The following is a 27783-nucleotide window of genomic DNA, read 5'->3' on the forward strand; positions in this document are numbered from 1 at the left end:
GGGTTTTAATTTCAGTATTTTATAAATGCTAGAATATTCCATAGGGCGTTGCGAACTTTGAGAAAAAACACAGTTTGATTGGTATACCCTGTATACAATGACAATTTACCTGTCTAGCAACAATATTATTACAGCGATATTGCTAAAGAATAAGACTATAACATATTAAATCCCTTAAATTGGACAACAGGTTTAGGAAATTCGAGACATTAAAAATGACCAATTTTGAAGGTGGTGCGTTAATTTCTTGGAGAAGTGTATAAAAAATATCTTACCTTCTCTTGTTCAAATTCAGACTGATCACTAGGGATACTTGATCTTTTAGAGTGTCGTCGAAGCTTCTTTTTTTCCTCTTGGATAATACTTTCAAACACAGTTGCAGGTTCTGCATTATAACGAGTATGTTGCCTTAAATCAATAATGATTAGTTTTTATACGGTTTGGATAATGTTCTGAGGAAAAAATCAAATATACATATACAGGGTGGGGCATTAGTGTGACAAAGTCCAATTACTCGTTTATCGTAAGAGATACAAAAAAAGTTATTTAGGTAAAAGTTGGGGCACATATAGTACCATAATCTAAAAATATTTTTAAATATACAGGGGCGTCCGTATTGACAGGGTGACACAAACTTTTGTTTTTTTAAATGGAACACCCTGTACATTTTTACATTTTTGGATTCTTCTCAATGTTTCCTTTCTTAAAATATAGGATTTTGTGATATTATCGGGGTAGTTTAAAAGATTATTATGTTTTTTTGTTAAGTTCGTAGCAATATTTACACCCCGTAGAATGGTTGTGATTTGACATCAAATTTTCTAGTTACGTTCAAACTATTTTTAATATAGTTTACTATTGTTAAACATTAACAGTATAGCGAAATGTTTAATTTTAGTATACAGAGTGGATCGAAACTCGGAATGAGTATTTTCTGAGTTTTCTTAAATAGAACACCCTGTATTTTAGTATTGTAATAAAATTATATTTTATGGCACTTTTTTATTTCTTAAGCATTCCCTATATCTAAGTGCTTTAATTTGTAAGTTATTCGTGATTCTTTAAGCCAAACATTAATTACTACAAAAAATATCCAATCAAAAATAATTAAAAAAAAATACATAATAATCTAGACTGATCCTTAATTTAATACTATTGGATGAGATATTACAATCGTAGTTGAGGTTGTTGGGGCGTAAAATATTAATCAAACATACAAAATTCTCCCTAGTTGGCTATGACAAAAAATTTGCTTAAACGTTTGACATTATACTATTTATATAGGTCCAGTTGATTTGTTACCATTACTAATATGAGCTTTTGTAATGCGGAACTGACTAAAATGGCTTTGTGCTAGGAGAGTAAAACAAAAATGAGCTTGCAATACGCTACTTGCAATAAAAATTTATAATCAGCAATTCCCTGAGAGACTACAACCAAGAAGAGAAACTTTTGAAAGTATACTAAAACGGTCTCAATAGACTATATACTTAGAGTGCAAGAACGGTTGTACTAATACGCAGATCCTCAGTGACACTAACGATTACATTTAATTCCTGTTTTCTTCATTTAAAACAGTTTTTGTTCGATCAGATTTATCATAATCTAAGTGTCCAGTCCGTTGAAACCGTTCTAGTATATTTTCAAACGTTTCTCTTCTTGGTTGTCGTCTATCAGGGTATTTCTGATATGAATTTCTTATTGCTAGTAGCACATTTTGGTTGTACTGCACTAGCACGGAAACTTATTAATCAGTTCCTCATTAGAAAAATTCATATTAGTACTGGTAACAAAGCAACTGTAACTATAAAAATAGTATAATGTCAAATTTTTAAGCAAATTTAGTGTCATAGCCGACTAGGTAGAATATTGTTTGTTTTTATTAATATTTTGCGCACCAACAATCTTAACTACGAATTTATTTGGATATCTCATCCAATATTAGTAAATTAATGATCAGGCTAGATTCTGATGTATGTCTTTTCAAAAAATTATTTTTGATTGAATATTTTCACGGCCACGTAATAAAATTTCACGTAATTTTTGTTGCAATTATTGTTTGGCTCAAGAATCACAAAGAACTCACAAATTAAATCACTTATGTATAGGGAATGCTCAAGAAATAAAAAAGTACCATAAAATATAATTTTATTACAATACTAAAATATAGGGTGTTCCATTTAAGAAAACTCAGAAAATACTCATTCCGAGTTTCGACCCACTCTGTATACAAAAATTACACAGTTCGCTATACTGTTAATGTTTAACAATAGTAGACTATATTAAAAATCGTTTGAACGTAAATAGAGTGTCAAATCACTACAATTCTACAGGGTGTAAATATTGCTACAAAATTAACAAAAAAACGTAATTATCTTTTAAACTACCCCGTATAATAATACAAAATCTTCTATTTTACAAAAGGAAATATTAAGGAGAATCCATAAATGTAAAAATACACAGGGTGCTTCATTTAAACATAAGTTTGTGTCACGCTGCCAATACGGACGCCCCTGTATATTTGAAAATATTTTTAAATTATGATACTATCTGTGCCCCAACTTTTACCTAAATAACTTTTTATCGTATCTCTTACGACAAACGAGTAATTCGACTTTGTCACACTAATGCCCCACACTGTATGTTGGTTTCTAAAAACTCCCGAAATATCAAATAGATAAATAATTCAAATCGAAAACCATACCTTTGAGCAAGTCAAAGAATTCACATAGCTTGGATCGCTAGTAAACGCAACAAACACGACAAGACAAGCGATGAAATAAAAAGACGCATAGCAATAGCAAGCAGAACTGTCCACGGTCTCCAGAAACATTTAATAAGTGAAAATATAAAACGTGCAGTAAAGCTCAATTGTATAAAAGACCTTAATAAGACCGGTTTTGATATCTGCGGCTAAAACGTGGACCTTATCTCAAAATGATGAAAGACCTTGGTATTTTTGAGAGAAAAATTCTTAACCCTTAAGTACTAACATCTTAAATGAATGACGTAAACACTAACTAACCGCCTGACAGACGGGTTTAACATTTTAGTGGTAATTTTTGTTTTTGTTAAATATTTTAATGCAAAAAATATCTCGATGACTTACTGAAAGAACTAATTATCTAAAAAACACAGTAATTAATCTAGTTTTTCTGTATTTATTGAAATAAAAAACATAACAAGAATGGAAGGATTGTTTGTGTACCTTTTCACTCCTGAAAAAAAGTGTGATAAAAATTAAACAAATTAAAGAATCTTAATAAAAATTTACAATCGAGTTAAACAGAGAATAAGAAAAATGAAAATAAAAAGGTTTTTAAAAGAGGTTAAAACAAAAAAAAAACTGACAGGTACTATAGTTAGTACAGTATAGCAATGGTAGTCAGTGGCAACATTTTCATCATAAATTGATTCCACTTCGCTTATGTCGTCTTCTACCTCATCAAACCATTTCAAAAGAGTTTCCTCATGGTCTTTATTCCCTTATTTGATGTTTTTTGACGAACTGGGGCACATTATGTGTAATGACGAAGTGGGCACAAACACTATAACACCCCGTCTATTAGACGGAAATCACACTTTGAGCCTAAATATCTTTCGAATAACAACCTGCCGCAAATTGCCGAATTCAATACTACTAAAGAACAACCCAACTTGAAAAGTCATAAACGAGTGACCTTCAAAATTTTCTAGGAAGGGAAATATCCCACTTTTTACAAGGGATGCCGTCTGAGAGACGGGGTGTTAAAACTTAAGGGTTAAAAAGATTTTTGGGGTCATAAATAGTGTGACCAACCCCAATTCAGTCGAATTCGGGACAAGGCTGAAAAAAGTTCCTAAAATCCGGGACTTTTGAATGAAAATCGGGCGATTTTTTAAATACAAGTTTAATAACATCTTTTAATTGATTATTTAACATTTTTATGTTGAAAATGATATTTTGATGGGATTAAGCGCATTAAGTTACAATTGTTTCTAATGATAATTATACTTTTGTTAGTTTTTGACGTTTCGACTTCAAATCCGAAAATCGTCCTCAAAAACAAAAAATTAGAAAATCAACTGATGTTGGATTTCCATGCAAATATGCTTCTTTTCATGAGCATTTTTCAGCGCGTCACAAATGATAGAAAAAAAAGGTAAGTCAGTGATAATATACATTTTAGTGACATGATATTTTAGTTAAATCTGACAGTTGTCACATTTTATTTGAAATTTGTCATAAAAACAAATCAATTGTGTTTATTGCCTTTATAAAATGGTGTTTTCTTTGATTTGTATAGTCTTATAAATTGTACAGATTATATTCGTAGATATATAATATAATTCGTAAATCATTTTTTTTTCGATTATTGCGCCATCTATTGACAACTAGAATAAATGTTATAAATGTCACCGATGAAATGTAATCACCGACGTGCGTTTTTCTGTCACATACAATTTAATGCGTTAGAATGAAATCGAAAAACTGTGACGCACTGAAAGATGCTCATGAGAAAAAGCATATAACCATAGGTTAATATAAAAATGTAAATATTATTACAACCAATTGTGGGTTAATCCTATCAAAAATGTAATTGTCAAACATACAACAAGAAAACAGTTTCTGAACATTTTTATGTTAATTACTTCCTACTATCATATTATTTGTCGACCGATTAGTGTAGGAAACAAAGGTTGAACCTTGCAAAATGGACACAAGTCCGGTTTTATTTTTTTTCTGGTATATCAAGGGGTGCTTATTATAAGACTAACTTTTTCTGAAAAAATTTCGCCCCGAAACCCTCATTTTCACCCCTTTAAAGGGGGTAATTTGTGGTTTTTGCGGAACGTAGCCCTTCCTGTACCTTTTACAAAAAAATTTTTTATAGAAATATGAAGAGGACTATATTTTCTACGATTTATTTCCCGACAGCATCTGTCTATCATCCACCGTTTAGCGGGGGTGGCGACCCAAAGTTGACAAGTTTTTAAAAAAGATGTTTTTAAAAAAAATATATTTTTCCCTAACTGTAACGGAAATTAAGAAGAAGTCCTGCGGTGATTATTCACAAATAATTGATTGATTTTTTGGTATAGGTTTCACTTAAGGGTAATAGCCCTTTTTTTAATTACAGGGTGTTACATTTTAAAAAACCCCTTTTTATACCATCTGAACCATTTATGCTAGAGTAAAAAAACTTTCAGCGATTACCCATGTACTTGTGCTATTTACAAATTTGTTTAATTCACCCCCATTTTTCCCCGGAACCACCCCAGAAAAAAGAAGAATTAAAAAATAAAGTGATTTTCTTGGAATCCTTCACACACAATGCCCTTTATTAATATGCTTCATATATATCATTTTGTGCACGTTATTATTACCCATGCATGGACACCAAAAGCGATTTCCTAGCGCAACCCCTGTAGCCAAAAGAAAATAAATAAAATGGGGAGTTGAAATTTTTTTTTGTTTTTTGCTTTTTAATCCATATGGGCATATGCTTCATCAATAGTGCTTTTCAAAAATATATATGGTTATTGCAACATCCCTGCGGAAACCACCCCTATCCTTGAAAATATACTGCAGAAACTACCCCTAGCCCTTGGCGAGCATGTTTTTACGATTTTCTCATTACCTATGCATTCTTTTTAAACAAAACTTATACAAAGTTAAAGACCACTATTTACTCTAAAAATTAGGTCCGATTCATTTTTTTCGTATAAGCAACCGTTACGGCACAGTGGCGCCGTAAACCTCATATATGCTTTGGCGGGCTCCAGTTTTTGTTTTTTATTTCGTCATCTGTTTGTTTTATTGATAAAGTGCTTATGTAAGATAAAACAACACAGTGTAACCTACAAATTATGACCTATTCACATTTTACATTCTTTGCGCCCCAAAGCCACAGTGGTGGCCCAAAATCAATTTTTGCATATTTTCGCCACCTACACGCATTTTATTGCATGAATGCTACTTTAATAGCACAATATTCACCCTTAAGTGGTCACTAAGCAGTGGTGGATCCAGGGAGGTTTGATGGGGGCGATCACCCCCCTCTTAAACCAAGTGATATTATATTTAAAGATTATAAAAATATTCATTTATTTTTATAAAAATTTAGCCAATTGGCACTCCCCTCTTAACGATGCTGGATCCGCCACTGTCGCTGAAGCATAAAAAGTACGCCATTCTTATAAAAATAATAATATAAGTATTTCTATAAAAATAAATGAATATTTTTAAAATCTTTAAATAGAATATCACTTGGTTTGAGAGGGGGGGGGTGATCGCCTCGATCACCCCTCCCTGGATCCGCCACTGCTTAGCGACCACTTAAGGGTGAATAGTGTGCTATTAAGGCAGCATTAATGCAATAAAATGCGTGTAGGTGGCGAAAAGATGCAAAAATTGATTTTGGGCCACCACTGTGGCTTTGGGGCGCAAAGAATGTAAAGTGTGCATAGGACATAATTTGTAGGTTACACTGTGTTGTTTTATTTTACATAAGTACTTTATTAATAAAACGAACAGGTGACGAAAAAAAAACATAAACTGGAGCCCGCCAAAGCATATCTTAGGTTTACGGCGCCACTGTGCCGTAACGGTTGCTTATACGAAAAAAATGAATAGGACCTAATTTTAGAGTAAATAGTGGTCTTTACCTTGTATAAGTTTTGTTTAAAAATAATGCATAGGTAATGAGAAAATCGTAAAAACATGCTCGCCAAGAGATAGGGGTAGTTTCTGCAGTATATTTTCAAGGATAGGGGTGGTTTCCGCAGGATGTTGCACTATTGATGAAGCATATGCCCATATGGATCAAAAAGCAAAAAAAACAAAAAAAAATTCAACCCCCCATTTTATTTATTTTTTTTTGGCTACAGGGGTTGCACTAGGAAATCGCTTTTGGTGTCCATGCATGGGTAATAATAACGTGCACAAAATGATATATGAAGCATATTAATAAAGGGCATTGTGTGTGAAGGATTGCAAGAAAATCACTTTATTTATTAATTCTTCTTTTTTTTTGGGTGGTTCCGGGGAAAAATGGGGTGCATTATACAAATTTGTAAATAGCACCAGTACATGGGTAATCGCTGAAAGTCTTTTTACTCTAGCATAAACGGTTCAGATGGTATAAAAAGGGGTTTTTTAAAATGTAACACCCTGTAATTAAAAATAGGGCAATTACCCTTAAGTCAAACCTATACCAAAAAATCAGTCACTTATTTGTGAATAATTGTCGCAGGATTTCTTCTTAATTTCCGTTACAGTTAGGGAAAAATATATTTTTTTTAAAACAACTTTTTTAAAAACTTGTCAACTTTGGGGCGCCACCCCCGCTAAACGGTGGATGATAGATATATGCTTTCGGGAAATAAATCGTAGAAAATATATTTCTGTAAAAAATTTTTTTGTAAAAGGTACAGGAAGGGTTACGTTCGGCAAAAACCACAAATTACCCCCTTTAAAGGGGTGAAAAGGGGGGTTCCGAGGCGAAATTTTTTCAGAAAAAGTTAGTCTTATAATAAGCACCCCTTGATATAACAGAAAAAAAATACAACCGGACTTGTGTCCATTTTGCAAGGTTCAACCTCTGTTTCCTACACTAGATGGAATTTAAGTAAAAATGAGAAGAATTCAATTTGATGTGAATTCTTAAAAAATAATGTATTCGAAATTTCAAAAGAGAATTTTGCCAAAACGTTTAAAATTCGGATGGCCCGGAACCATTGCCCGGGACGGCGGGACACGACTTCGTAATTCGGGCCATGTCCCGGATTTTTCGGGCTAGTTGGTCACACTAGTCACAAATGAAAATGGGGTATGGCCAATTTCAACTAGCATTTCACCGACCAAAGAGCCACCGTGACATCCATCTTAGAAGGCTGCTAGGCCGACACTGAGCAATGGAGCGAGGCGAAAGTGTGGGAGTGAGAGTTGGTGTGTAAGGCAGTGTTGTCAGATTTCTCTCAGCACGTCGCACTCTTTCTCAGCGGCATAGGAAACCTTATTTTACGAATGATCCTATTAGTTAAATTCAAAAGAAAAATAAATAAGAAGCTATTCTAATACATACGCTGCTTCATAGCTGGCAGCCTCTTTCTCGAGACTATCGGATGGCTCAAAATTTTCCGCTTCAGTTTCGCCTGGCTCTTTCAGCCAACTAGTTGCCTCTGTGACTTGGAGTTCCTTTTCTTCGTCGCCTTTTAAACCTACACAATAATACAAAAATAATAATTTAAAGTAATTTTTATGTCAAAGGACACCGCACATATCTTATGGAAAATATAATGTCACTTTTTTTCTTCGTTCTCGAAACTCGTTATGCCCCTCGTCGGAGGTTTTATTCATCCTCTATCCATATCTTCCATTTCTTGCGGTCCTTTGCTAACTCTTTCATTTGTTGACGTGTTTTTCCTTTTTCCTGTCCAATTTATATAATCTGAGCGATTCATCTTTTCCTTGGCCTCCCTTTCCTTCTTTTACCATATTCCTTCGTACCTTTTTCCATTTTATTCTGTCCAATTTCGTTTTTCCTGCTATTTTTCTCAGCTGCTTCATCTCCGCTGCGTTTATTGTACTGTCTAGTTTTGCATTGTTTACCCATGTTTCACTTGCATATATTAAAGTTGGTACAGATATTGCATTGTATACCTTCCGTTTTATTTCTTTATCTATTTCCTCCTTTTAGTGCATTCTTTCACGGTTTTTGCTCTAAATTTTAAAGAACTGCTTGGATTGACATGAAATTTGGCATACGCATAGCTTACATATCAAAGAAAAAAAGTGATATTGTGCCGATGTGTGCTTTTGCCCTGGGGGTGACTTTCACCCCCTCTTGTGGGTGAAAAAATATAATGTCCAAAATAAGTCCGGAAATGGGTAAACTGACTAATTTTAAGTAAATTTTGTTCTATAGAGCTTTTTCGCCAAGTCAACACTTTTCGAGTTATTTGCGAGTGAACATGTATGTTCATTTTTCAACAAAATAAGCACAATTTTAGACGGTTTTTCGCAAATAACTCAAAAAGTAAGAAAATATAGCCTGTAAAAAGTAAAAAAAAAGTGAACGCGTTAGGTCTCTGGACTTCGTAGAACCAGAGTTATAGCCAATGAAAAATAGATTCATATCCAAAAAATTTCAAATAGAATATTTCGACGTAAAATATCCAAAAAATTAAGCACTTTTTGGGGAAAACCCATTATAACTTGTTTAAAGTGTTTAAAAAAAGCTTTATTTCTGTTTTGATAAAAAGTTTCTAGCATTAAATTTGAGCAAGTTACGCTCAAAATAAAATTGGTCCCTTTTGTTTTGGCAAAAAAATCGGGAAGACCATCCTCTAATTAGCAACTTAAATGAAATTAATCGTTACCGCTCCACAAATTATTTTACTTATGTTGTGTTTATATGATCTGTAAGTTTCATCGATTCAATGTGATTATTTTTGAAAAAATTTGGTTTTAAAGTAAAATTTTTAAAAATTTTAATTTTGAAAAATATGCTTTTTCTCAAAATAACTTCCTTAAACTTAAAATCCTTAGAGATACCAAAAATCTCGAAAAACAAAAAAAGTTAGCATTACTTTTCTGAATATATTTTTTGGTTTTTCTATTACACAAAAATTGATTAAGATTTGATGTTCCTAAATTTGCATACATTCGTAATCAGTGACTCGTTCAACCCCTTTTAACTACAGCCCTTTTAAAAATAAGGACTTTGAACCGATGAAGCTTACAGATCATATAAACAATACATATACGAGTCAAGAAACTTTTGAAGTCGTAACGATTTAGTTCATTTGAGATATTAATTAGGGGGTGATTTTCACGATTTTTTTACCAAAAAAAAAAGGAACTAACTTTATTTTGAGCGTAACTTGTTTACTCTTGATGCTACAATTTTTTTTTATAAAACAAAAATAAAGCTTTTTTTAAACACTTTAAACAAGTTGTGATGAATTGTCCCCGAAATGTGCTTCATTTTTGGTTATTTCACGTTAAAGTATTCCATTTGGAATTTGACGAATATGAATCTATTTTTCATTAGCTATAAATCTGCTTCTGCTAGGTATAGAGACGTGATATATACACCATTTTTTAAAATTTTTTACAGGCTATATTTTTGCTAAGAATACTTTTTTTGACAAAATACTTACTTTTTGAGTTATTTGCGAAAAACCGTCTAAAAGCTTGGTTATTTTGTTAAAAAAATGAATTCACTGGCAAATAACTCGAAAAGTATTGACTTAGTGAAAAAACTCTATAGAACAAAAGTTATTTAAAATTAGTCAGTTTATCCATTTCCGGACTTACTTTGGACAAGTATTTTTCACCCCCAAGAGGGGGTGAAAACCACCCCCAGGGCAAAAGCACATATCGGCACAATATCACTTTTTTTCTTTGACTTATTAGCTATGTGTATGCCAAATTTCATGTCAATCTAAGCGGTTCTTTAAAATTTAGAGGTTTTGCAATATTTTACCGTTAAAGAACGTACTCTTTCCAAATATTGTTTTATTTAGTGCATTCTTCTTCTTCAGGTGCCATCTCCGCTACGGAGGTTAGCAATCATCATGGCTATTTTAATTTTTGAGGCAGTAGCTCTAAATAGTTGTTTTGAGCTGCATCGCAGGTTCTTCAGCCATATTCGTGATATATTCGTATGATATTCGTCTTCTTCCGATGCTTCTTCTGCCATCTATCTTTCCTTGCATTATGAGTCGCAGGATGCCATACTTCTCGCCCCGCAGCACATGTCCGAGATACTGTAGTTTTCTTTCTTTAATTGTAAGTTCAACTTCCTTCTCTTTATCTATTCTTCTTAGTACTTCGTTGTTCGTAACTATATCTACCCAGGAAACCCTCATAATTCTTCTATAGGTCCACATTTCAAAGGCGTTAAGTCGTCTCATTGTCTCTACATTTAACGTCCATGATTCCATTCCATAGTATAGTACACTGCATACGTAACATTTTGTTAGGCGTACGTTAAGAGCTAATGTTAAATCTTTGCTACATAGGACCTTTTCATTTTCATAAAATTAGAACGAGCTTTTCCGATTCTGACTTTGATTTCTGCAGTGTAGTCATTATTTTCTGTTATAAGTGTTCCTAGGTAAGTGTACTTTTTTAGTCTTTCGATCTGCTGGCCCTCTATTATCAAGATTTCGTTAGTATTATGGTTGTTTTTACTAATTTTCATAAACTTCGTCTTTTTGATATTGAGAGAGAGTCCGTACTCCCTACTACACCTTACTATTTTACTCATGAGTCTTTGCAGGTCTTGTAAACTATCGGCTATTATTACTGTATCATCTGCATATCTGATGTTGTTAACTAAGACTCCGTTTACTCTTATGACACGGTTTCATCTTCCAGCGTTTCTCGCATTACCTCTTCAGAATAAGCGTTAAATAATACAGGTAACAGTATGCAGCCTTGCCGGACTCCTCTCTTTATTTCCATTTCTTTTTCTTCCATTTGGTGCATAGTGTAGATCTTATTTGCTTTTTTCGTCCTGTATCAGATTTCTTGATCTAGCTCTCAATTATTTATTATTATACGGGGTGTCCAGAAACTCTACCGACAAACGAAGACAGGAGATTCTTAAGATAATTTTAAGATAATTTAACCCAATTCACTTAGTCCAAAAATGCTTCCTAAGGGAGCTAGGGCTCTTTGAAGATGGCGTCTTGTAATTAGTTTTTCTGAAATAGCTCCAGAACGCTTCTATTTAGGAAAACAAAAATTGGTACGCGTATTTATCTTCAAGATATAAATCTAATCCATCCATTGCAAATTTCTAGTACCGATCATAAGCGTCCGTTTTGGGTAGGGCAACGGTTATTTTATAGCATAACTTTTTTATCTTCAATTTTTATGCATTTCTGACACTGGACTATTAAATTGTAAAGTATTCTAGTACTAAAAGGTACTCCGTAGTAGTACTAAAAGGTAGGTAGGATACACCGTTTTCTAGAAAAATCGATATGAAAATTTTTCGCTTTTTGAATTAAAAAAAAAATTTCAAAAAAAAACTGTTTAGAAAGACGAAAACTGGTACATTTATTTATATTCCAGAGATAAATCGATTTCATTAATTGCGAATTTCTAGTACTGGTCATGGGCATCCTTTTTGGGTAGGTCAACAGTTATTTTATAGCATAACTTTTTTGTCTTGATTTTTTGAGCATTTTTGACAATAGACTATTAAATTATGAGGTATTCGAGTACTAAAAGTTACTTTTACTTTATGTTGGTAAAATACTTCGTTTTTTGTTGAAAAGTTCTTTCAATTTTTTTTCAAATTCCAAAAACGAAAAATTTTCAAATCAATTTTTCTAGAAAACGGTGTGTCCTACCGACTTAAAGCAAGAGTACCTTTTAGTACTAGAATACCTCACAATTTAATAATCTGGTGTCAAAAATGCATAAAAGTTAAGGACAAAAAAATTATGCGATAAAATACCCGTTGCTCTACCCAAAACGGACGCCTATGACCGGTACTAGAAATTTTCAATGGATGGAATCGATTCATATCTGAAAAGTAAATATGCGTACCAATTTTCGTGTTTCTAAATAGAAGCGTTCTGGAGGTATTTAAGAAAAACTAATTTCATGACGCCATCTTCAAAGAGCTCTAGCTCCCTTAAGAAGCATTTTCGGACTAGGTGAATTTGGTTAAATTGTCCTAAAATTATCTGAGGAATCTCCTGTCTTCGTTTGTCGGTAGAGTTTCTGGACACCCTGTATAATGTCACTCAAATACAATAAAATTTACATGAATGAATTGGTCTCGAAATTACATTACATCGATCATTTCATATAATTATTCCAACTCCAAATTTTGATTAATAACGGCGTAAATTGTAATTAAAGTTTATGGAAATCACATTCTTGAAATCCATAAAACTGTCATTGATAAATACTATTACCTAGTCTAGTCGCTTTTGATAACAGCTTAACCCAGCGTAAGCTAAGCCGATTAGAGGAACTATATCTTTATTTAAAGTTTCGATGACAATAGAGTTGACGAGAAGAAAAAGATAATGATAATAAGAGCTCGAGATGGGAACAACTAGAATAGTTTACGGGAGGTCTACGTTCGACAGTGGACAAATATAGACTTAAAAAGCAATCACTTTCCTAGGAATCTTTGTGTTACTTACTGTCTATTAGTTTTTTCTCATGTTCTGACCGAACTTCTTCGATTATCCTTCTTTCTTCATCCCCAATAGAGTGTAGTTTGTGACGTTCGCGATCCTGCAAAAGTAGCTTTGTTTAGTAAAGTTTGTTTAGCAGAAAATGGTTGACTTCAATTAGTTCGGTCGTAAATATTATTAAATTTATCTGATTTGGCCCATTGTTAAGACCGGTTCGGAACGATAAGCGAACTAGGTAGACAGAGTTGGTCTTTTGACAATTAACACTGACTAGACGGTACTCCTATAATAAAGCAAATGATCCACAAAATTTTTACCTGAAATATGTAATTGAAACATATTTAAATTTTACCTGAAATCTGGCCTTTTATACTATTATCGGTTAACCCAGGATGTTTTAATTGAAGTCAACCGTTTACTACTAAACAAACTTTAAAACTTAATAAGAACGAGTCTGAATCATACAAATTGCTATTATGTAAATACGCACATAAAAAAGTAAGGATATTTTTATAACATAATAAAATAGATAAAAATAAAAAAATAAAATAACATTTTTCAATTTTGAATAAACTTAAATTTACGTGATCGTTTAATTTCAATTGACCTTGTACAGTTGCTCATCCTGTAGATTTTTATGAGTAAAACATAACGGCAAACATGATAACAAATAATTGATGGATTCGACCGTTACTTGATGGAAGTTCATTTTATCTAACAATAAAACACTGAAAACGTTTGTTTTCTATACTGCCACAAAATGTATTATAACTATGTGACTACAGCTGTTTCGGCAGAGTGCCTTTCTCAAGTGATTTAGTTTACTATGGGCTTGCCTTTTAAAGTCTTCAACTGAAGAGGTTGAGGAGTGGGGAGCTGTTTGTCTCGAGTTGGTCATTCAGAATTATATCTGTATTTTTTAATTTATTAATTTCCATAGATTCTAATAAAGATAGCTTAAGTCCTTTATTTTGAATATGCAGAATTTGAAACTCTTCATTAAAAGAATGATTATGATCTAGAAGGTGAAGTACGTATGTAGTTTTTCTATCGTTGAAAGCCCTTTTGTGTTCTGCTATCCGTTTGTCAAAGGTTCTGCCAGTTTGACCGATGTAAGTTTTCGGCCAGTCACCACAAGTTAGTTTGTAGACACCACTCTGCGGCAAACCCATAGTAAACTAAATCACTTAAGAAAGGCACTCTGCCGAAACAGCTGTAGTCACATAGTTATAATAAATTTTGTGAAAGTATAGAGAACAAACGTTTTCAGTGTTTTATTGTTAGATGATAACGAATATTTGACAAAGCTTTTTATAGGAAAGGAAAAGCCTGTAGGTTTTATTATTGCAGTAATTTTTTCGATTTTGTTTATGCTATAAAGTTGTTTATTTAGTGCATTGAAAATATTGTTTTTTATCATAGAACGACGTTCTTTAACTTAACTTTGAATGAGATAAATAGGTCTGTAGGTTTTCTTCAATATGGCATGCCGCAAACTAATGTAGCTGAGCGCATGGGAGTCCCCCAAAGTGTTATAACTCAATTTTGGTGGGCGTTTTTGTGACACTGGAAGTATAGCCGAACGTCACCTAGGACGTCAGCGCGCTGCAACTGCAGCTCAAGACCAATTTTTAGTGTTAATCGCTAGAAGATAACCAACAGTTACAGCATCTGAATTGGTTAGCGACTTGCAGCGTGCACACCAGGTGACCACAGGCCATGATACTGTAAGAAATCCTCTCCATGAAGCCAATCTCCACAGTCGGAGGCCATTGAGATATCCACCTATCTCCAGAGGAAATCGCGTTGCAAGATTACAATGGTGTCAATAGTATCAAAAGTGGGATGCAATAGATTGGGCTACAGTTTTATTCCCCGACGAAACTAGATTTGGATTTCATCTAGATTCTGGTCGAGTAAGAGTATGGACTCGATCTGGAAATGTAGAACGCTTAAAATATGTCCAGGACGTTTACACATACAGAAGTGGTACAGTAATGGTATAGAGTGGAACAATGGTCGGTGGCAGAACGGACCTCGTTTTTCCAAATCGTTTCCTTACAGCTCAGCAGTACCTCAACACCATTCGACAACCTATGGTTTATGTGCATAAAAAACTTTTTCCATGTTGTGGGTGTATCACCCAACCATTTGGGCCTAGTAGTCCAGGAACCGAAGCTTTTCACCTCGCAATTTTTACAGAATGAATCGATCAGCTTGAAAATTTGAGAATAAGTAGTGGATGGGGGTGGTTGCCACCCCATCTCGAGGGTGGAAATTTTTTATTATAGTTTGGCCGCAAAAGTTGATAAAAACGTTCATTCTAAGCAAAAAATGTTCTATACATTTTTTTGATAAAATGAATAGTTTTCGATTTATTCGCTATCGAAAGTGTTAGTTTTATATCGAAAAAATCAATGTTTTATCAATTGTACTCATCTACGATTCACTCAATTTTTGCCGTAGAAAAAATTTTTTCAAATCAAGTTCTTGGGAATTAAATAACCTACAATTTCATATTTAAACATTTTTTCGTATCTCTGACGCTAATCTTTCTATTCTGAAGAAAATGGCAATTTTACCAAACTACAAAAATTCGTTATTCGCTTTTAACTCTAGTTTTTTGAAAACTAATAATTTTAAGCCACTCAAACTTGTAGAATCTCTTAAAAATACATAAATAAAGAAGAACAAATAAGGCCAATGACTAAAAACACCGCTAACTTACATTATTATGTTTCCAATTGGATTTCTCCTTTTTTTTTTCAAAAAAATATTTTGATTTTTTAACCGCAACTTTTTTATTTTTTATCTTAGAAAGTTTGGAAAAAAAGAATTTTGTATAGTTTACTGAATTTTTGCCGTAGAAAAATTTTTTGCAAACCAGGCTCTTGGGAATTAAATAAGCTACAATTTCATTATTAAACATTGTTTCGTATCTCTGATGCTAATCTTTATATTCTGAAGAATATTTTTTTCCAAAAAGAAGCCATTTTTTTCCAAACTACAAATATTCGTTATTTGCATTTAACTCCATTTTTTTTAAAACCAATCACTCTAGGCCGGTCAAACTTCTAGGACCTATTAATAATAGATAAATAAAGAAGACCAAATAAGGTCAATGGCTAATTTTAATTAGGGTGGTGATTAGGGCGGTTGCTTCCGATCACTTTTTCGCTGAAAAAAATAGGGACTGACATTCTTTTCAATATAAGTCACTTAATTTTTGAGCTAGAGACTTTTTTCTATTTCTGGAGATAGATCTTTTTAAATAATTTAAATTAGTTTCAAGAAGTTATCCTCGAAAAATGCATAGCATTCCCGTCTTTTGACATTGAAACTACAATATTTAGCATTTGACGAAGAAGAGTTAACATTTAATAAAGTATAGCTTGATTACTATTACTATTGGTCTTAAAGAAAATTAAAAAAAAACGGTTTTGTTTATTTTTTTAAAAGGTACATTTTTGTTAAGTAAAGTTGTTTTGATAAAACGAAAACTTTTGGAGTTATTAGCAGAAAACTTATTAAAAACATTGATTTTTGAAGTTATACTTCTTTAGGCGCGATTGAGATTGAGGGTGAATTTATTGTTGATCCGCGCGCATGCGCACACCGACAGTATGGTATTGTATTAGGCGTTATACGGGCTCTGATTGGATGTTGAAATGATCTGTCAATAATAAATAATTGTTCAAATATGGAGGTAAACAAATGTTGTATAATATATTAGTTTTATTGTTGTGAGGACAGAAACAAAAAAGTTTTATAACTGTAGTGACTTTTAAATAGTTTTTAAAAGCAACAGATACGTAATAATAATTGTTAAATGTATCAGTATCCTAATAAAAAATTCCATAGGTAGGTACCTATACCTATTTGAACCTACCAAAATACATAGTATCTATGATTAGTATGTAATACTTTTATTTACATAATTTGATTACCATCAAAAGTTTTATCAATATTCACCTAATATATTGTTTTCTTACTCTATGTTTTGTTGTATTTTTTCAATTCTAAATCATTTCAATTCAAAATCAAAATAATTTAATTTACCTAATTCAAAATGTCAAAAGTTTAATCCGTTTAGTTAGTCGATCTTGGCAAATAATGACGCATTGCCTCCGTGGCGAAGCGTTCAAGGCGAATGAACCCCAATACCAACCGCACTGATAAAAGCTGGTTCGAATCCCAATGGAAACTTTTATATTTTTTATTTTTTTTATACATTTTATGATTGTAAGTATATTTATTATATAATTTTATTTTCAGAAAATACGTATTAAGTTAAAAAAATTTCCGACAATTAATGTTCCGAAATCATTTGTGTTATTTTTAATGTGTTTCTGTGTGTTTTATTCTTGTATTATTTTAATTTTTGGCACTGTTTTAATAAAAATGTTTGAGAAGGAGTAAGTATAAATTAGTTTAATATTAAAATAAAATACAAATAAAAAGTATATTAATTTCATTTAAATCATATAATAGAAATATAACTTCTTACGTGCGTACAAAGTACACACACATTCTTTTTTTCGATATAAAACTAACACTTTCGATAGCGAATAAATCGAAAACTATTAATTTTATCACAAAAATATATAGAACGTGTTTTGCTTAGAATGAATGTTTTTACCAACTTTTGTGGTCAAAATATAATAAAAATTTTCCACCCACCAGATGGGGTGGCAACCGCCCCCATGGTATAAGCGTCTTTCGGCATCGTATAGATTTTGATCCTTGGACTATCCACTACTTATTCTCAAATTTTCAAGCAAATCGATCCATTCTGTAAAAATTGCGAGGTTTTGTCCTATTTGAAGCTTCATTACTCGGACTGTAGGATAGGGATAGACATAGACAGCTGAGTGACCAAGATAAAAGTTTTTTTATGTGCAAAAACATTTTCCGGTGTGCATCACTTTACGATTTCACAGACAAAAAAAAAATTGAAAATAAAAGTCAAAATTTTAATCGCGTTTTTCTCAAAACTGCTCTTTCAAAGGCGGTGGACATTGTAACTCAGAAGTTACTCTGCCAATTCACTTGAAATTTTGCATAAATTTTCTTTGGACAGTTCGTGAGGTAAAGCTGTCAAGATATATTTGATTTTATGCTTATTTTTTGTTTAATAATAATAAATACGTTGATTTTCACCATTTTCTTTACAAAGAATTTCGCTTTTTTGACTTCCGAGTGATGCCAAGAACTCAAAAATCGTTAAAAATAAAAATAAAAAACTCTACAGTGTTACCTCGAGAAACTCATAAGGTAACTATTTTTGAATTTTTTATTTCACATCCAGTGACGAATTCTGATGTCCACCGCAAAATCCATTTTTTTTGGAGGTGTCTGTAAAAATTTGCCACCGTTGGCTTATTTTTCAATATTTTTGCTTGGATTTTTTTTGAATATTCTTTAAATTGCACTTAATATGCTGATTTAACTTAATAATAAATAAAAAAAAACAATAAAATCCTTTATAAAAGGTATATATTTAACATCCCTAAAAAGGGCTACATCTCAGAACTAGTTTTCGATAGGTTGACCAATCATCATCAGTGCTTACCTAAAATGAATATAACCTGGTAAAATAATGCAAAGATTTTGAAATTTTGACTACGATTAAGTTGTAGGTTATACTCACGTGAAATTTACATGCTAACCAGCAAGATATAGTAATACAAAAATATGTGGGTAAAAATCCTTTAAAAGTAGTCCGTCAAGGAAACATCGATTAAAATTGCTAACTTAAGCATGGATGTTTAAAATATTCCATTTAATCCGACCTAGGTAACATCTGATCTATGATTTGACTTGTTCACATGATGACAGTATGGCAGCAAGTGACAATGAAATGGATGGGGACTCCTGAACGATGACATGACAGAAGCGACAGTTCCACAGGAAGTTGAAAAATTAACCTGTCATATTTAAAGACTATGGTGTATAGCTTGTTAAAATATGAAATGTAACAACACTCACTCCACTGTGAAAAATAATCAATTACAATAAAATAAACTAGATGTTGTAGATATACAAATGTATTCACGTATATTGTCAATGGAGGTGGTTAGGCAAACCACATTACAAAAATTTTTATTCGAAAACTAAAATCAGTAATCAAATATCATTGTTAATAGACCCAAGATTTAGAAAAGAAATTTTGTGTTGATATAAAGTTATCGAATTTATTTAACTTATTGGTAGCTGTTGAAATTTGTGTAAGTTTAAAAAAGAGATACGCACAGAAAATAGTTAGAAATCAAATAGACTTTGTGTTGATAAATGAAAGATACAAAAACGGCATAAAATCGGTTAAGGCGTACCCAGGCGCAGATGTTTCCTCGGACCACAATCCCTTGATAGCGCGTGTAAGCATTAAACTTAAGAAACCTTCACAAAGGGTAAAACCAGATTACATAGATACCAGCCGCTTACAGAACTCAAAAATCAAAGAAGAATTAAAGCAACAGATAAACGGTAACCTAAGAATGTTGTCTACAAAGGAACCAAACACGCACGTAGAAAACAAGTGGCAAGACTTAAAAGAAGCCCTAATAAAACCCGCTCAGAATATCCTTAGCAGAGGAAATACGACAAAAAGACAAGAATGGATGACAGAGAAAATTTTAAGTCTCATGGAGGAACGAAGACAGTTTAAGGGAAAATGCAAACAAAAATACAACGAGATACACAAGCAAATTAGAGATGAAATAAGGTCAGCGAAAGAAAACTTTTACAAAAGAAAATGTGAAGAAATTGAAGAACTGCAATTAAAACATGACACGTTTAACCTACATAAAAAGGTAAAAGAATTGGCAGGTATACAAAAAAGGAAGCATCCCAAGGTGCTATACAACGCAAATGGACAAATAATAACTGACGTACAAGAAAAGCTTACAACCTGGAAGAATTATATAGAAGAACTCTTTGCCGATGAAAGAGAGGATCATGATATTGGTAACATACAAGGTGAGGAAGGACCAAAAATCTCTAAAGAAGAAATACTATATGCTATAAAAACAATGAAAAATGGCAAATCACCGGGTCCAGATGGACTTCCATCGGAACTTCTTAAGCTTGTGGAAGATGAAACAGTAAATGTTTTGGTTGACCTCTTTAACTGCATTTATAAAACAGGAGAAATACCTAAGGAATGGCTTCTGTCAACTTTTGTAACTATTCCAAAGAAAACAAACGCAAAACTGTGCACCGACCATCGCACAATAAGCTTAATGGGACACACACTAAAAGTATTTCTTAAAGTGATACATACAAGAATTCACAAAAAACTAGACGCTGACATCAGTGATACTCAGTTCGGGTTTCGAAACCGGCTTGGAACAAGGGAAGCACTATTTGCACTTAATATCATGTGCCAAAGATGCCTGGATGTTAACCAGGATATATATATGTGCTTTATTGACTACAACAAGGCGTTCGATAAAGTTCGCCACGAACACCTGATGAGACTGTTGGTAGAGAAAAACTTGGATAAAAGGGACGTCAAAATTATCTTCAATATTTACTATAACCAGAAGGCGAATATTAGAGTAGAACGGGAAACAACCGAGGAACTCGAGATCAAAAAAGGCGTAAGGCAGGGATGCATACTTTCACCAACCTTGTTTAACTTATATTCAGAAGATATTATAAACAGAGCCCTTGCTGACCAAGATATAGGGGTTAAAATAAATGGCACTTTAATAAACAATTTGAGATACGCTGATGACACAGTATTAATAGCAGACACCCCGGAAGATCTCCAAACACTGATAAACAGAATAGTAGAGTGCAGCGAAAAGTTCGGTTTATCACTTAACATCAAAAAAACAAAAATAATGATGGTGTCGAAATCTCCACAAAATTTTTCTGACATAACCGTACATGATCAAAGAATTGAGCGTGTTAGAAAATATAATTACCTGGGAACTGTTATTAATGAAAACAACGACAACTCTGAAGAAATCAAGATCAGAATAGAAAAAGCTAGAGCTACTTTTACCAAAATGAAAACAGTTTTATGCGGAAGAGAGCTAAGTTTAAATCTTAAAATTCGCCTCATGAGATGTTACGTGCTGTCAGTTCTTTTCTATGGAATGGAAGCTTGGACACTGAAAAAGATCGATACAAGGAAAATAGAAGCATTCGAGATGTGGATGTACCGCAGGATACTGAGAATATCGTGGACAGAGAGAGTGACAAACATGGAAGTGTTGCGAAGGATGCAGAAAGAAAAAGAACTTGCGCTTACTATTAAAAAGCGCAAACTGCAATACTTGGGACATATAATGAGGGGACAAAAGTACCAGCTACTACAATTAATTATTCAGGGAAAAATAATAGGTAAAAGATCCATTGGCAGAAGAAAACATTCATGGTTAAAGAATTTAAGAGATTGGTACAAGTGCAGCAGCTGCCAATTATTTAGATCTACGGTATCAAAAATACGCATAGCCTTGATGATAGCCAAACTTCGGAACGAGGACGGCACCTGAAGAAGAAGAAAAAAGAGATCACAGTAGGGCAGTAGGGGTAACTGAGGTGTAAAAATGTCTTAAATAATCTAGGGTGATGAATCATTAAGAAAACACAAGCTCAGACTTAGGCAACTAATTCCTAAAGACCCCGCAGGCTGCCCGGATCCCTAAGGGTTTAAAAACCAAACCGTCATAAGATGAAGATGACAGTAGGGGGAGGAGGGGATGGGTGTGAAATGTCTGTCAGGAAATTAATGAGAATGGAACATGAACGGAACCCAGAAAGAAAATAAGACTTTTTGATTTGGTTTTAATATATGTAGATGAGTGTTATATGTTGGTAATGACAGATTGAATAGATAGGGTGAGAATAGTCATATATGTAGAAATATGGTGGTGGGTTGTATATATTCAATATACCTTTTATAAAGGATTTTATTGTTTTTTGTATTACATGGTATACAGCCAACTACAGGAAAACGTTTTCCTTGTGGATTTTTAATAATAAATTAGTTGTACCATAGTTTCAAAAAAATTCACTAAAATGTGCTAGAAATAATGTTGATCTCAAACCATACCCTCCCCTTAATTTTAGTATTGTGATAATTATTATTTTTAGATATGTTTACAGATAAATTTTTTCGGCATCAAAGATACGTTTCAATTGAACAAGCCTATGGTTCATTTTTTAAATAGGAGGAGTAAACTCAAAAGACAGATTTACACCCAATAATGTCACTAGAAAAATAACCAGATTCATCCTCTTTTTTGGTTGATTATTTCGGGCTTCAACGGTAATCCATAAATACTATATTTAGACTAATACGTCGCTAAAGAGTTTTAAAAACAACTGTTTTTATATAAATGTAGACTAGGTATCTAAAAATTAAAGGAACATGACAGAAAACACAAAAAATCGACGATATATAATAACTTAATTAACCGACGAATTTTAAATGCCATTAGTGTCAAAATTTAATAAATGTTATTATATCGCACACCTAGTTCAATAGTGCCACACGTGCAAAACACAATATTCTCGAGAAATGAGCAAAACGTTCTGTAGTAAATGCGTTATGCCCTGTAAGTAATTTATTTTGAGAGTGACTGGCTTTAAAATTACAATTTAGGTAGTAAATTATACACTTATTGGCTGGATCTTATTATAATTTATTAAAAATAAAACGTTATTATTGTTTTGATAGTTATGGCGATATTGAGTTGTGAAGAAAGTCATTTATAAAACAATACTTAGGAGATACGGCGGCAATATAATGAAAAAATCAATTGATTTTTGCAGTTGTGGCCGTATTGAATTATACCGGTTGTATTGTGGCAGTGTATATTATCGCCACATCTCTCTTGATTTTTGCAGTTGTGGCCGTATTGAACGTATTGAATTACATCGGTTGTATTGTGGCAGTGTATATTATCGCCACATCTCCCAGTTATGGCCGTATTGCATTTTCAAAACCTCCAAAAACCCTACAGTGAAATACCGAAGTAACTTAATTTATAATTATCCAGAACAATATTTTAGTTCAGGCTGTATTGCATTAGATGGGCCATTATATAGGCAATATTTTACAGCCTTAACCCAAAATTCGAATTTTTTGCAGTTGTGGCACAATTGAACTAGGTGTGCGATATATACAATCCTGTTACTCTGTGAAGGAGCATAGGGCATCCAGGAAGCTTCTCCATTCCCCTCTATTTCTGGCCATGGTTGCTATTTCTCAACAGGTTTTCTTCATACTTTTGTGGTCCTCTTCAACGGTACTCCTCCATGTTTTGGTCGGGCGTCCTCTGCTTCTTCGTTTTACTGCACTCCATTTGAGTGCTTGTTTTGTTACATCTGTATTTTCTTTCTTCAGGGTGTGTCTCAGCCAGTTCCGCCCTTTCCTCTTTATTGTTGTTCTGATGGGTTCTTGTTTGGTTTTCCTCCATAATGCTACATTTGTTATGGTATTGGGCCAATATACGTTTAAAATTTTACGTAGACATCTATTTACGAACACTTGGATTTTAATTACATTTTCGTCAGTTATTGCCCACGTTTCACTCTTATAAAGCAGCACAGTTTTCACGTTACTATTAAATATCCTTATTTTAGTATTTTGGCTAATTCGTGTTGATCTCCATATATTTGCAAGGGTTCCAAAAGCTTGTTGTGCTTTTCGTACTCTCTGTTTAATATCTGCTTGAGGTCCACCTTTTGCACTGATACATGTTAAAAGTGTCAAAATTTTATAATTTATAGCCCAGTCGGAATAGCATTTGACCTTGCATTAGGAGTTGCCCCAAATTTTATTTTTCTAATCTTTAGGGAGGGTCAATATTAGTATAAATTTAAAATCTTGACTGAATTCCACCGTTGCGTTAGCCGCCATCTTGATTTTAAACGAGAACCGTTTTTGCTCAATATCTCCGCCATTTTCAATTTTTTGACAAAAAGTGTGGAAACTGAAATTGTTGAAAATACGATTTTCTATAATTCCATTTATTATAATTTTTTTCGTGCGGTCGATATTTTCCGAGTTATGAGGGGAAAATAGTGACAGTTGTAGCATAATTATTAAATTATTGAATTATCTCGTTTATTATTAGTTTTACAACAAATATTTACCTATACAAAAATGAAGATAATTAAATTTTGTACAGTTTTGATGCCGTTCATTTTTTTGATAAAATAAATATTTAAGGTAGTACGTATGTGGTAAATGTGCGAGCGTAAGACCTGATTGATTTTGTAGCAATTGTTTTTGTTCAATATCTCCGCCATTTTCAACTTTTCGACAAAAAGTGTAAGAACTGAATTTGTTACAATTACGATTTACTACAATTTTTCGAGAGAACCAGTGGCGTGTCTACAAGGGGGGGAAATGGGAAAATTCCCCCCAACAGGGTCCAAAATTTAAAAAAAAATTGTTGGAACATCACGATATATTAGCTGACATAAAACTTAAAATATCGACAGACAAATTCAACCAATAAAACCCGCTAGTTAATAAAATTAAGTGAACTTAATGTATATAATGTCTTTTTATGTCTTTTATATACTTAGTTTGGTTGATATTTCATTGGAGGTTTCAAAAATTGTATAAAATATAATTCTCTTTATTTTTGTTTATTTACAATTATGTCGTAAAGTTAATAATAAATGAGACAATTCAATAATTATGCTTCCCCTCCGCTTCCATTATTTTCCCCCTTAACTCGGAGAATATTGATCGTATAAAAAAATTGTGCCAAAGAAATTGTAGGAAATTGTATTTCCAACAATTTTCTTTCCCACCATTTATGTCGAAAAGTTGAAAATGGCGGAGATATTAAGCAACAACAGTTCTCATTTAAAATCAATATGGCGGCTAATGCAACCTCGGAATTCAGTCGAGATTTTAAATTTACACTACCATTGAGTTCTCCAATAACTATAAAATTTGGGGCAGCTCGGATACAAAATTCAATTCAATAATTATGCTCCCCCCACCACTTTTACTATTTTCCCATGTAACTCGGAAAATATCAACTGCATGAAAAAAATTGTTAAAAAGAAATTGTAGGAAATTATATTTTGAACAATTTTAGTTGAAAATGGCGTAGATATTGAACAAAAACAATTGCTATAAAATCAATCCGGTCTTACGCTCGAGCCATTACCGCATACGTACTACCTTAAATATTAATTTTAGCAAAAAAATGAAGGAGATCAAAATTGTGTAGAATTTAATTCTCTTCATTTTTGTACAGGTACATACTTGTAAAACTAATAATAAACGAGATAATTCAATGATTCAATAATGATGCTCCAACTGTCACTATTTTCCCCTCATAACTCGGAAAATATCGACCGCACGAAAAAAATTATAATAAATGAAATTATAGAAAATCGTCTTTTAAACAATTTCAGTTTGTACACTTTTTGTCAAAAAATTGAAAATGGCGGAGATATTGAGCAACAACGGTTCTCGTTTAAAATCAAGATGGCGGCTAACGCAACGGTGGAATTCAGTCGAGATTTTAAATTATACTAATATTGACCCTCCCTAAAGATTAGAAAAATAAAATTTGGGGCAGCTCCTAATGCAAGGTTAGGCCTGTTATTCGTCTAACCCGACTGGACTATTAGTGGAGTAAACTTGCCTGTGGTTGGACCAATTATAAACAAGCATTACGGCGTGGTAAGTTTGAATTACTCCCCCTATTTAAAAAAAAACGAGGTATAGTTTATCTAAATACGGTATGCGGCAAAATAAACAGTACTGAAGTGCGTACCTATACCTTAAACATGTATGTGTCATGCGCCGAAACGTACTAAGTGGTTTCCGAACGTCGTTATAACGTATGTGAATGTCGTGATAATGTTAAGTACTTCAAGAAGGTTCACAGTTTTGCAGAAAAATTTTTATCGCGGAGTACTATTTTCGGTCATACGGAAAAAGGCGCAAAAACGGTAAAAGCTTAAAATCGACAATGGTTTCAGCAGGACGGGGCAACCTGTCACACGGCCAGGGAGACTCTTCGAATACTGCGCGATCATTTTGAGGGTCGTCTTATTTCGCGTGGCAGTAATTTCCCATACCCATCGCACTCACCAGACCTAACGCCAACTGATGCGTACATACGGGGAATGCTGAAGAAAGCAAACCGATCCACCTCTGACATTCCGGAATTGCGGACTAGCATTAACGAGTTTTTCGTGCCAAAAGGCATCTTTAACATCTGTTTTACCGGGAACATCGTCATGAATAATGTTTGCAAGGCTGTATCATGTATGCTAAATATAAAAATTTACACAAACATTTCAATATTCATTTCAGTACTGTTTATTTTGCCGCATACGGTATTTAACACTAGAAGTCCGAAGAGTCAATTTGACCCCTGTTACTATTTGAAACTATTGTTAAATTACTGTCATCATATAGTACGTTCTTTAGCGGTAAAATATTGCAAAACCTCTAAATTTTAAAGAACCGCTTGGATTGACATGAAATTTGGCATAAACATAGCTAACAAGTCAAAGAAGAAAAGTGATATTGTGCCGATATGTGCTTTTGCCCTGGGGGCGGTTTTCGTCCAAAGTAAGTCCGGAACTGGATAAACTGACTAATTTTAAGTAACTTTTGTTCTATAGAGTTTTTTCACTAAGTCAATATTTTCGAGTTATTTGCCAGTGAATATGTTCATTTTTTCAACAAAATAACCACGCTTTTAGACGGTTTTTCGCAAATAACTCAAATAGTAAGTATTTTGTCAAAAAAACATTCTTAGCAAAATTATAGCCTGTAAAAAATTTAAAAAAATGGTGTATATATCACGTCTCTATACCTAGTAGACGCAGAGTTGTAGCTAATGAAAATTAGGTTCACACTCGTCAAATTCCAAATGGAATACTTTAACGTGAAATAACCAAAAATGAAGCACATTTCGGGGAAAACTCATTACAACTTATTTAAAGTGTTCATATTTACAACTTATTTAAACTTCATTTTTGTTTTATAAAAAAAATTTATAGCATCAAAAGTAAACAAGTTACGCTCAAAATAAAGTTAGTCTCGTTTTCTTTGGTAAAAGAATCGGGAAAATCATCCCCTAATTAGTATCTCAAATGAACTTAATCGTTACGACTTCACAAGTTTCTTGACTTGTGTATGTATTGTTTATATGATCTGTAAATTTCATCGGTTCAAAGTCCTTATTTTTGAAAGGGCTGTAGTTAAAAGGGGTTGAACGAGTCAGTGATCACGAATGTATGCAAATTTAGAAACATCAAATCTTAATCAATTTTTGTCTAACAGAAAAACAAAAAAATACGTGATATTCAGAAAAGCAATGCTGACTTTTTTTGTTTTTCGAGATTTTTGGTATCTCTAACAATTTTTAAGTTATTTTGAAAAAAGAATATTTTTCAAAATTAAAATTTTTAAAAATTTTAATTTAAAATCCAATTTTTTTAAAAATAAGCACTTTGAATCGATGAAACTTACAGATCATATTAACATAAGTAAAATAATTTGTGGAGCGGTAACGATTAATTTCATTTAAGTTGCTAATTAGGGGTGGTCTTCCCGGTTTTTTTGCCAAAACAAAAGGGACCAACTTTCTGTAAAAACAGAAATAAATCTTTTTTTAAACACTTTAAAAA

The 27783-nt window shown here is 32.9% G+C and overlaps 1 protein-coding gene across 2 annotated transcripts in view; it reads right to left on the reverse strand.

Annotated features, from left to right (window-relative positions):
• Positions 1–27783, reverse strand: part of LOC114338882 (uncharacterized) — a 103135-nt gene that overhangs the window by 24640 nt on the left and 50712 nt on the right. For both annotated transcript variants that reach the window (XM_028289514.2, XM_028289520.2), the window contains exons 4-6: positions 13159–13252; positions 8067–8202; positions 276–408 (exon numbers count right to left, since the gene is read on the reverse strand). In XM_028289514.2, the coding sequence (XP_028145315.2) occupies positions 276–408; positions 8067–8202; positions 13159–13252 (363 nt within the window). The remainder of the gene's footprint in view (positions 1–275; positions 409–8066; positions 8203–13158; positions 13253–27783) is intronic.

Source organism: Diabrotica virgifera, chromosome 4 (genome assembly GCF_917563875.1).
Source record: "Diabrotica virgifera virgifera chromosome 4, PGI_DIABVI_V3a".
In the NCBI taxonomy this organism is placed as follows: domain Eukaryota; kingdom Metazoa; phylum Arthropoda; class Insecta; order Coleoptera; family Chrysomelidae; genus Diabrotica; species Diabrotica virgifera.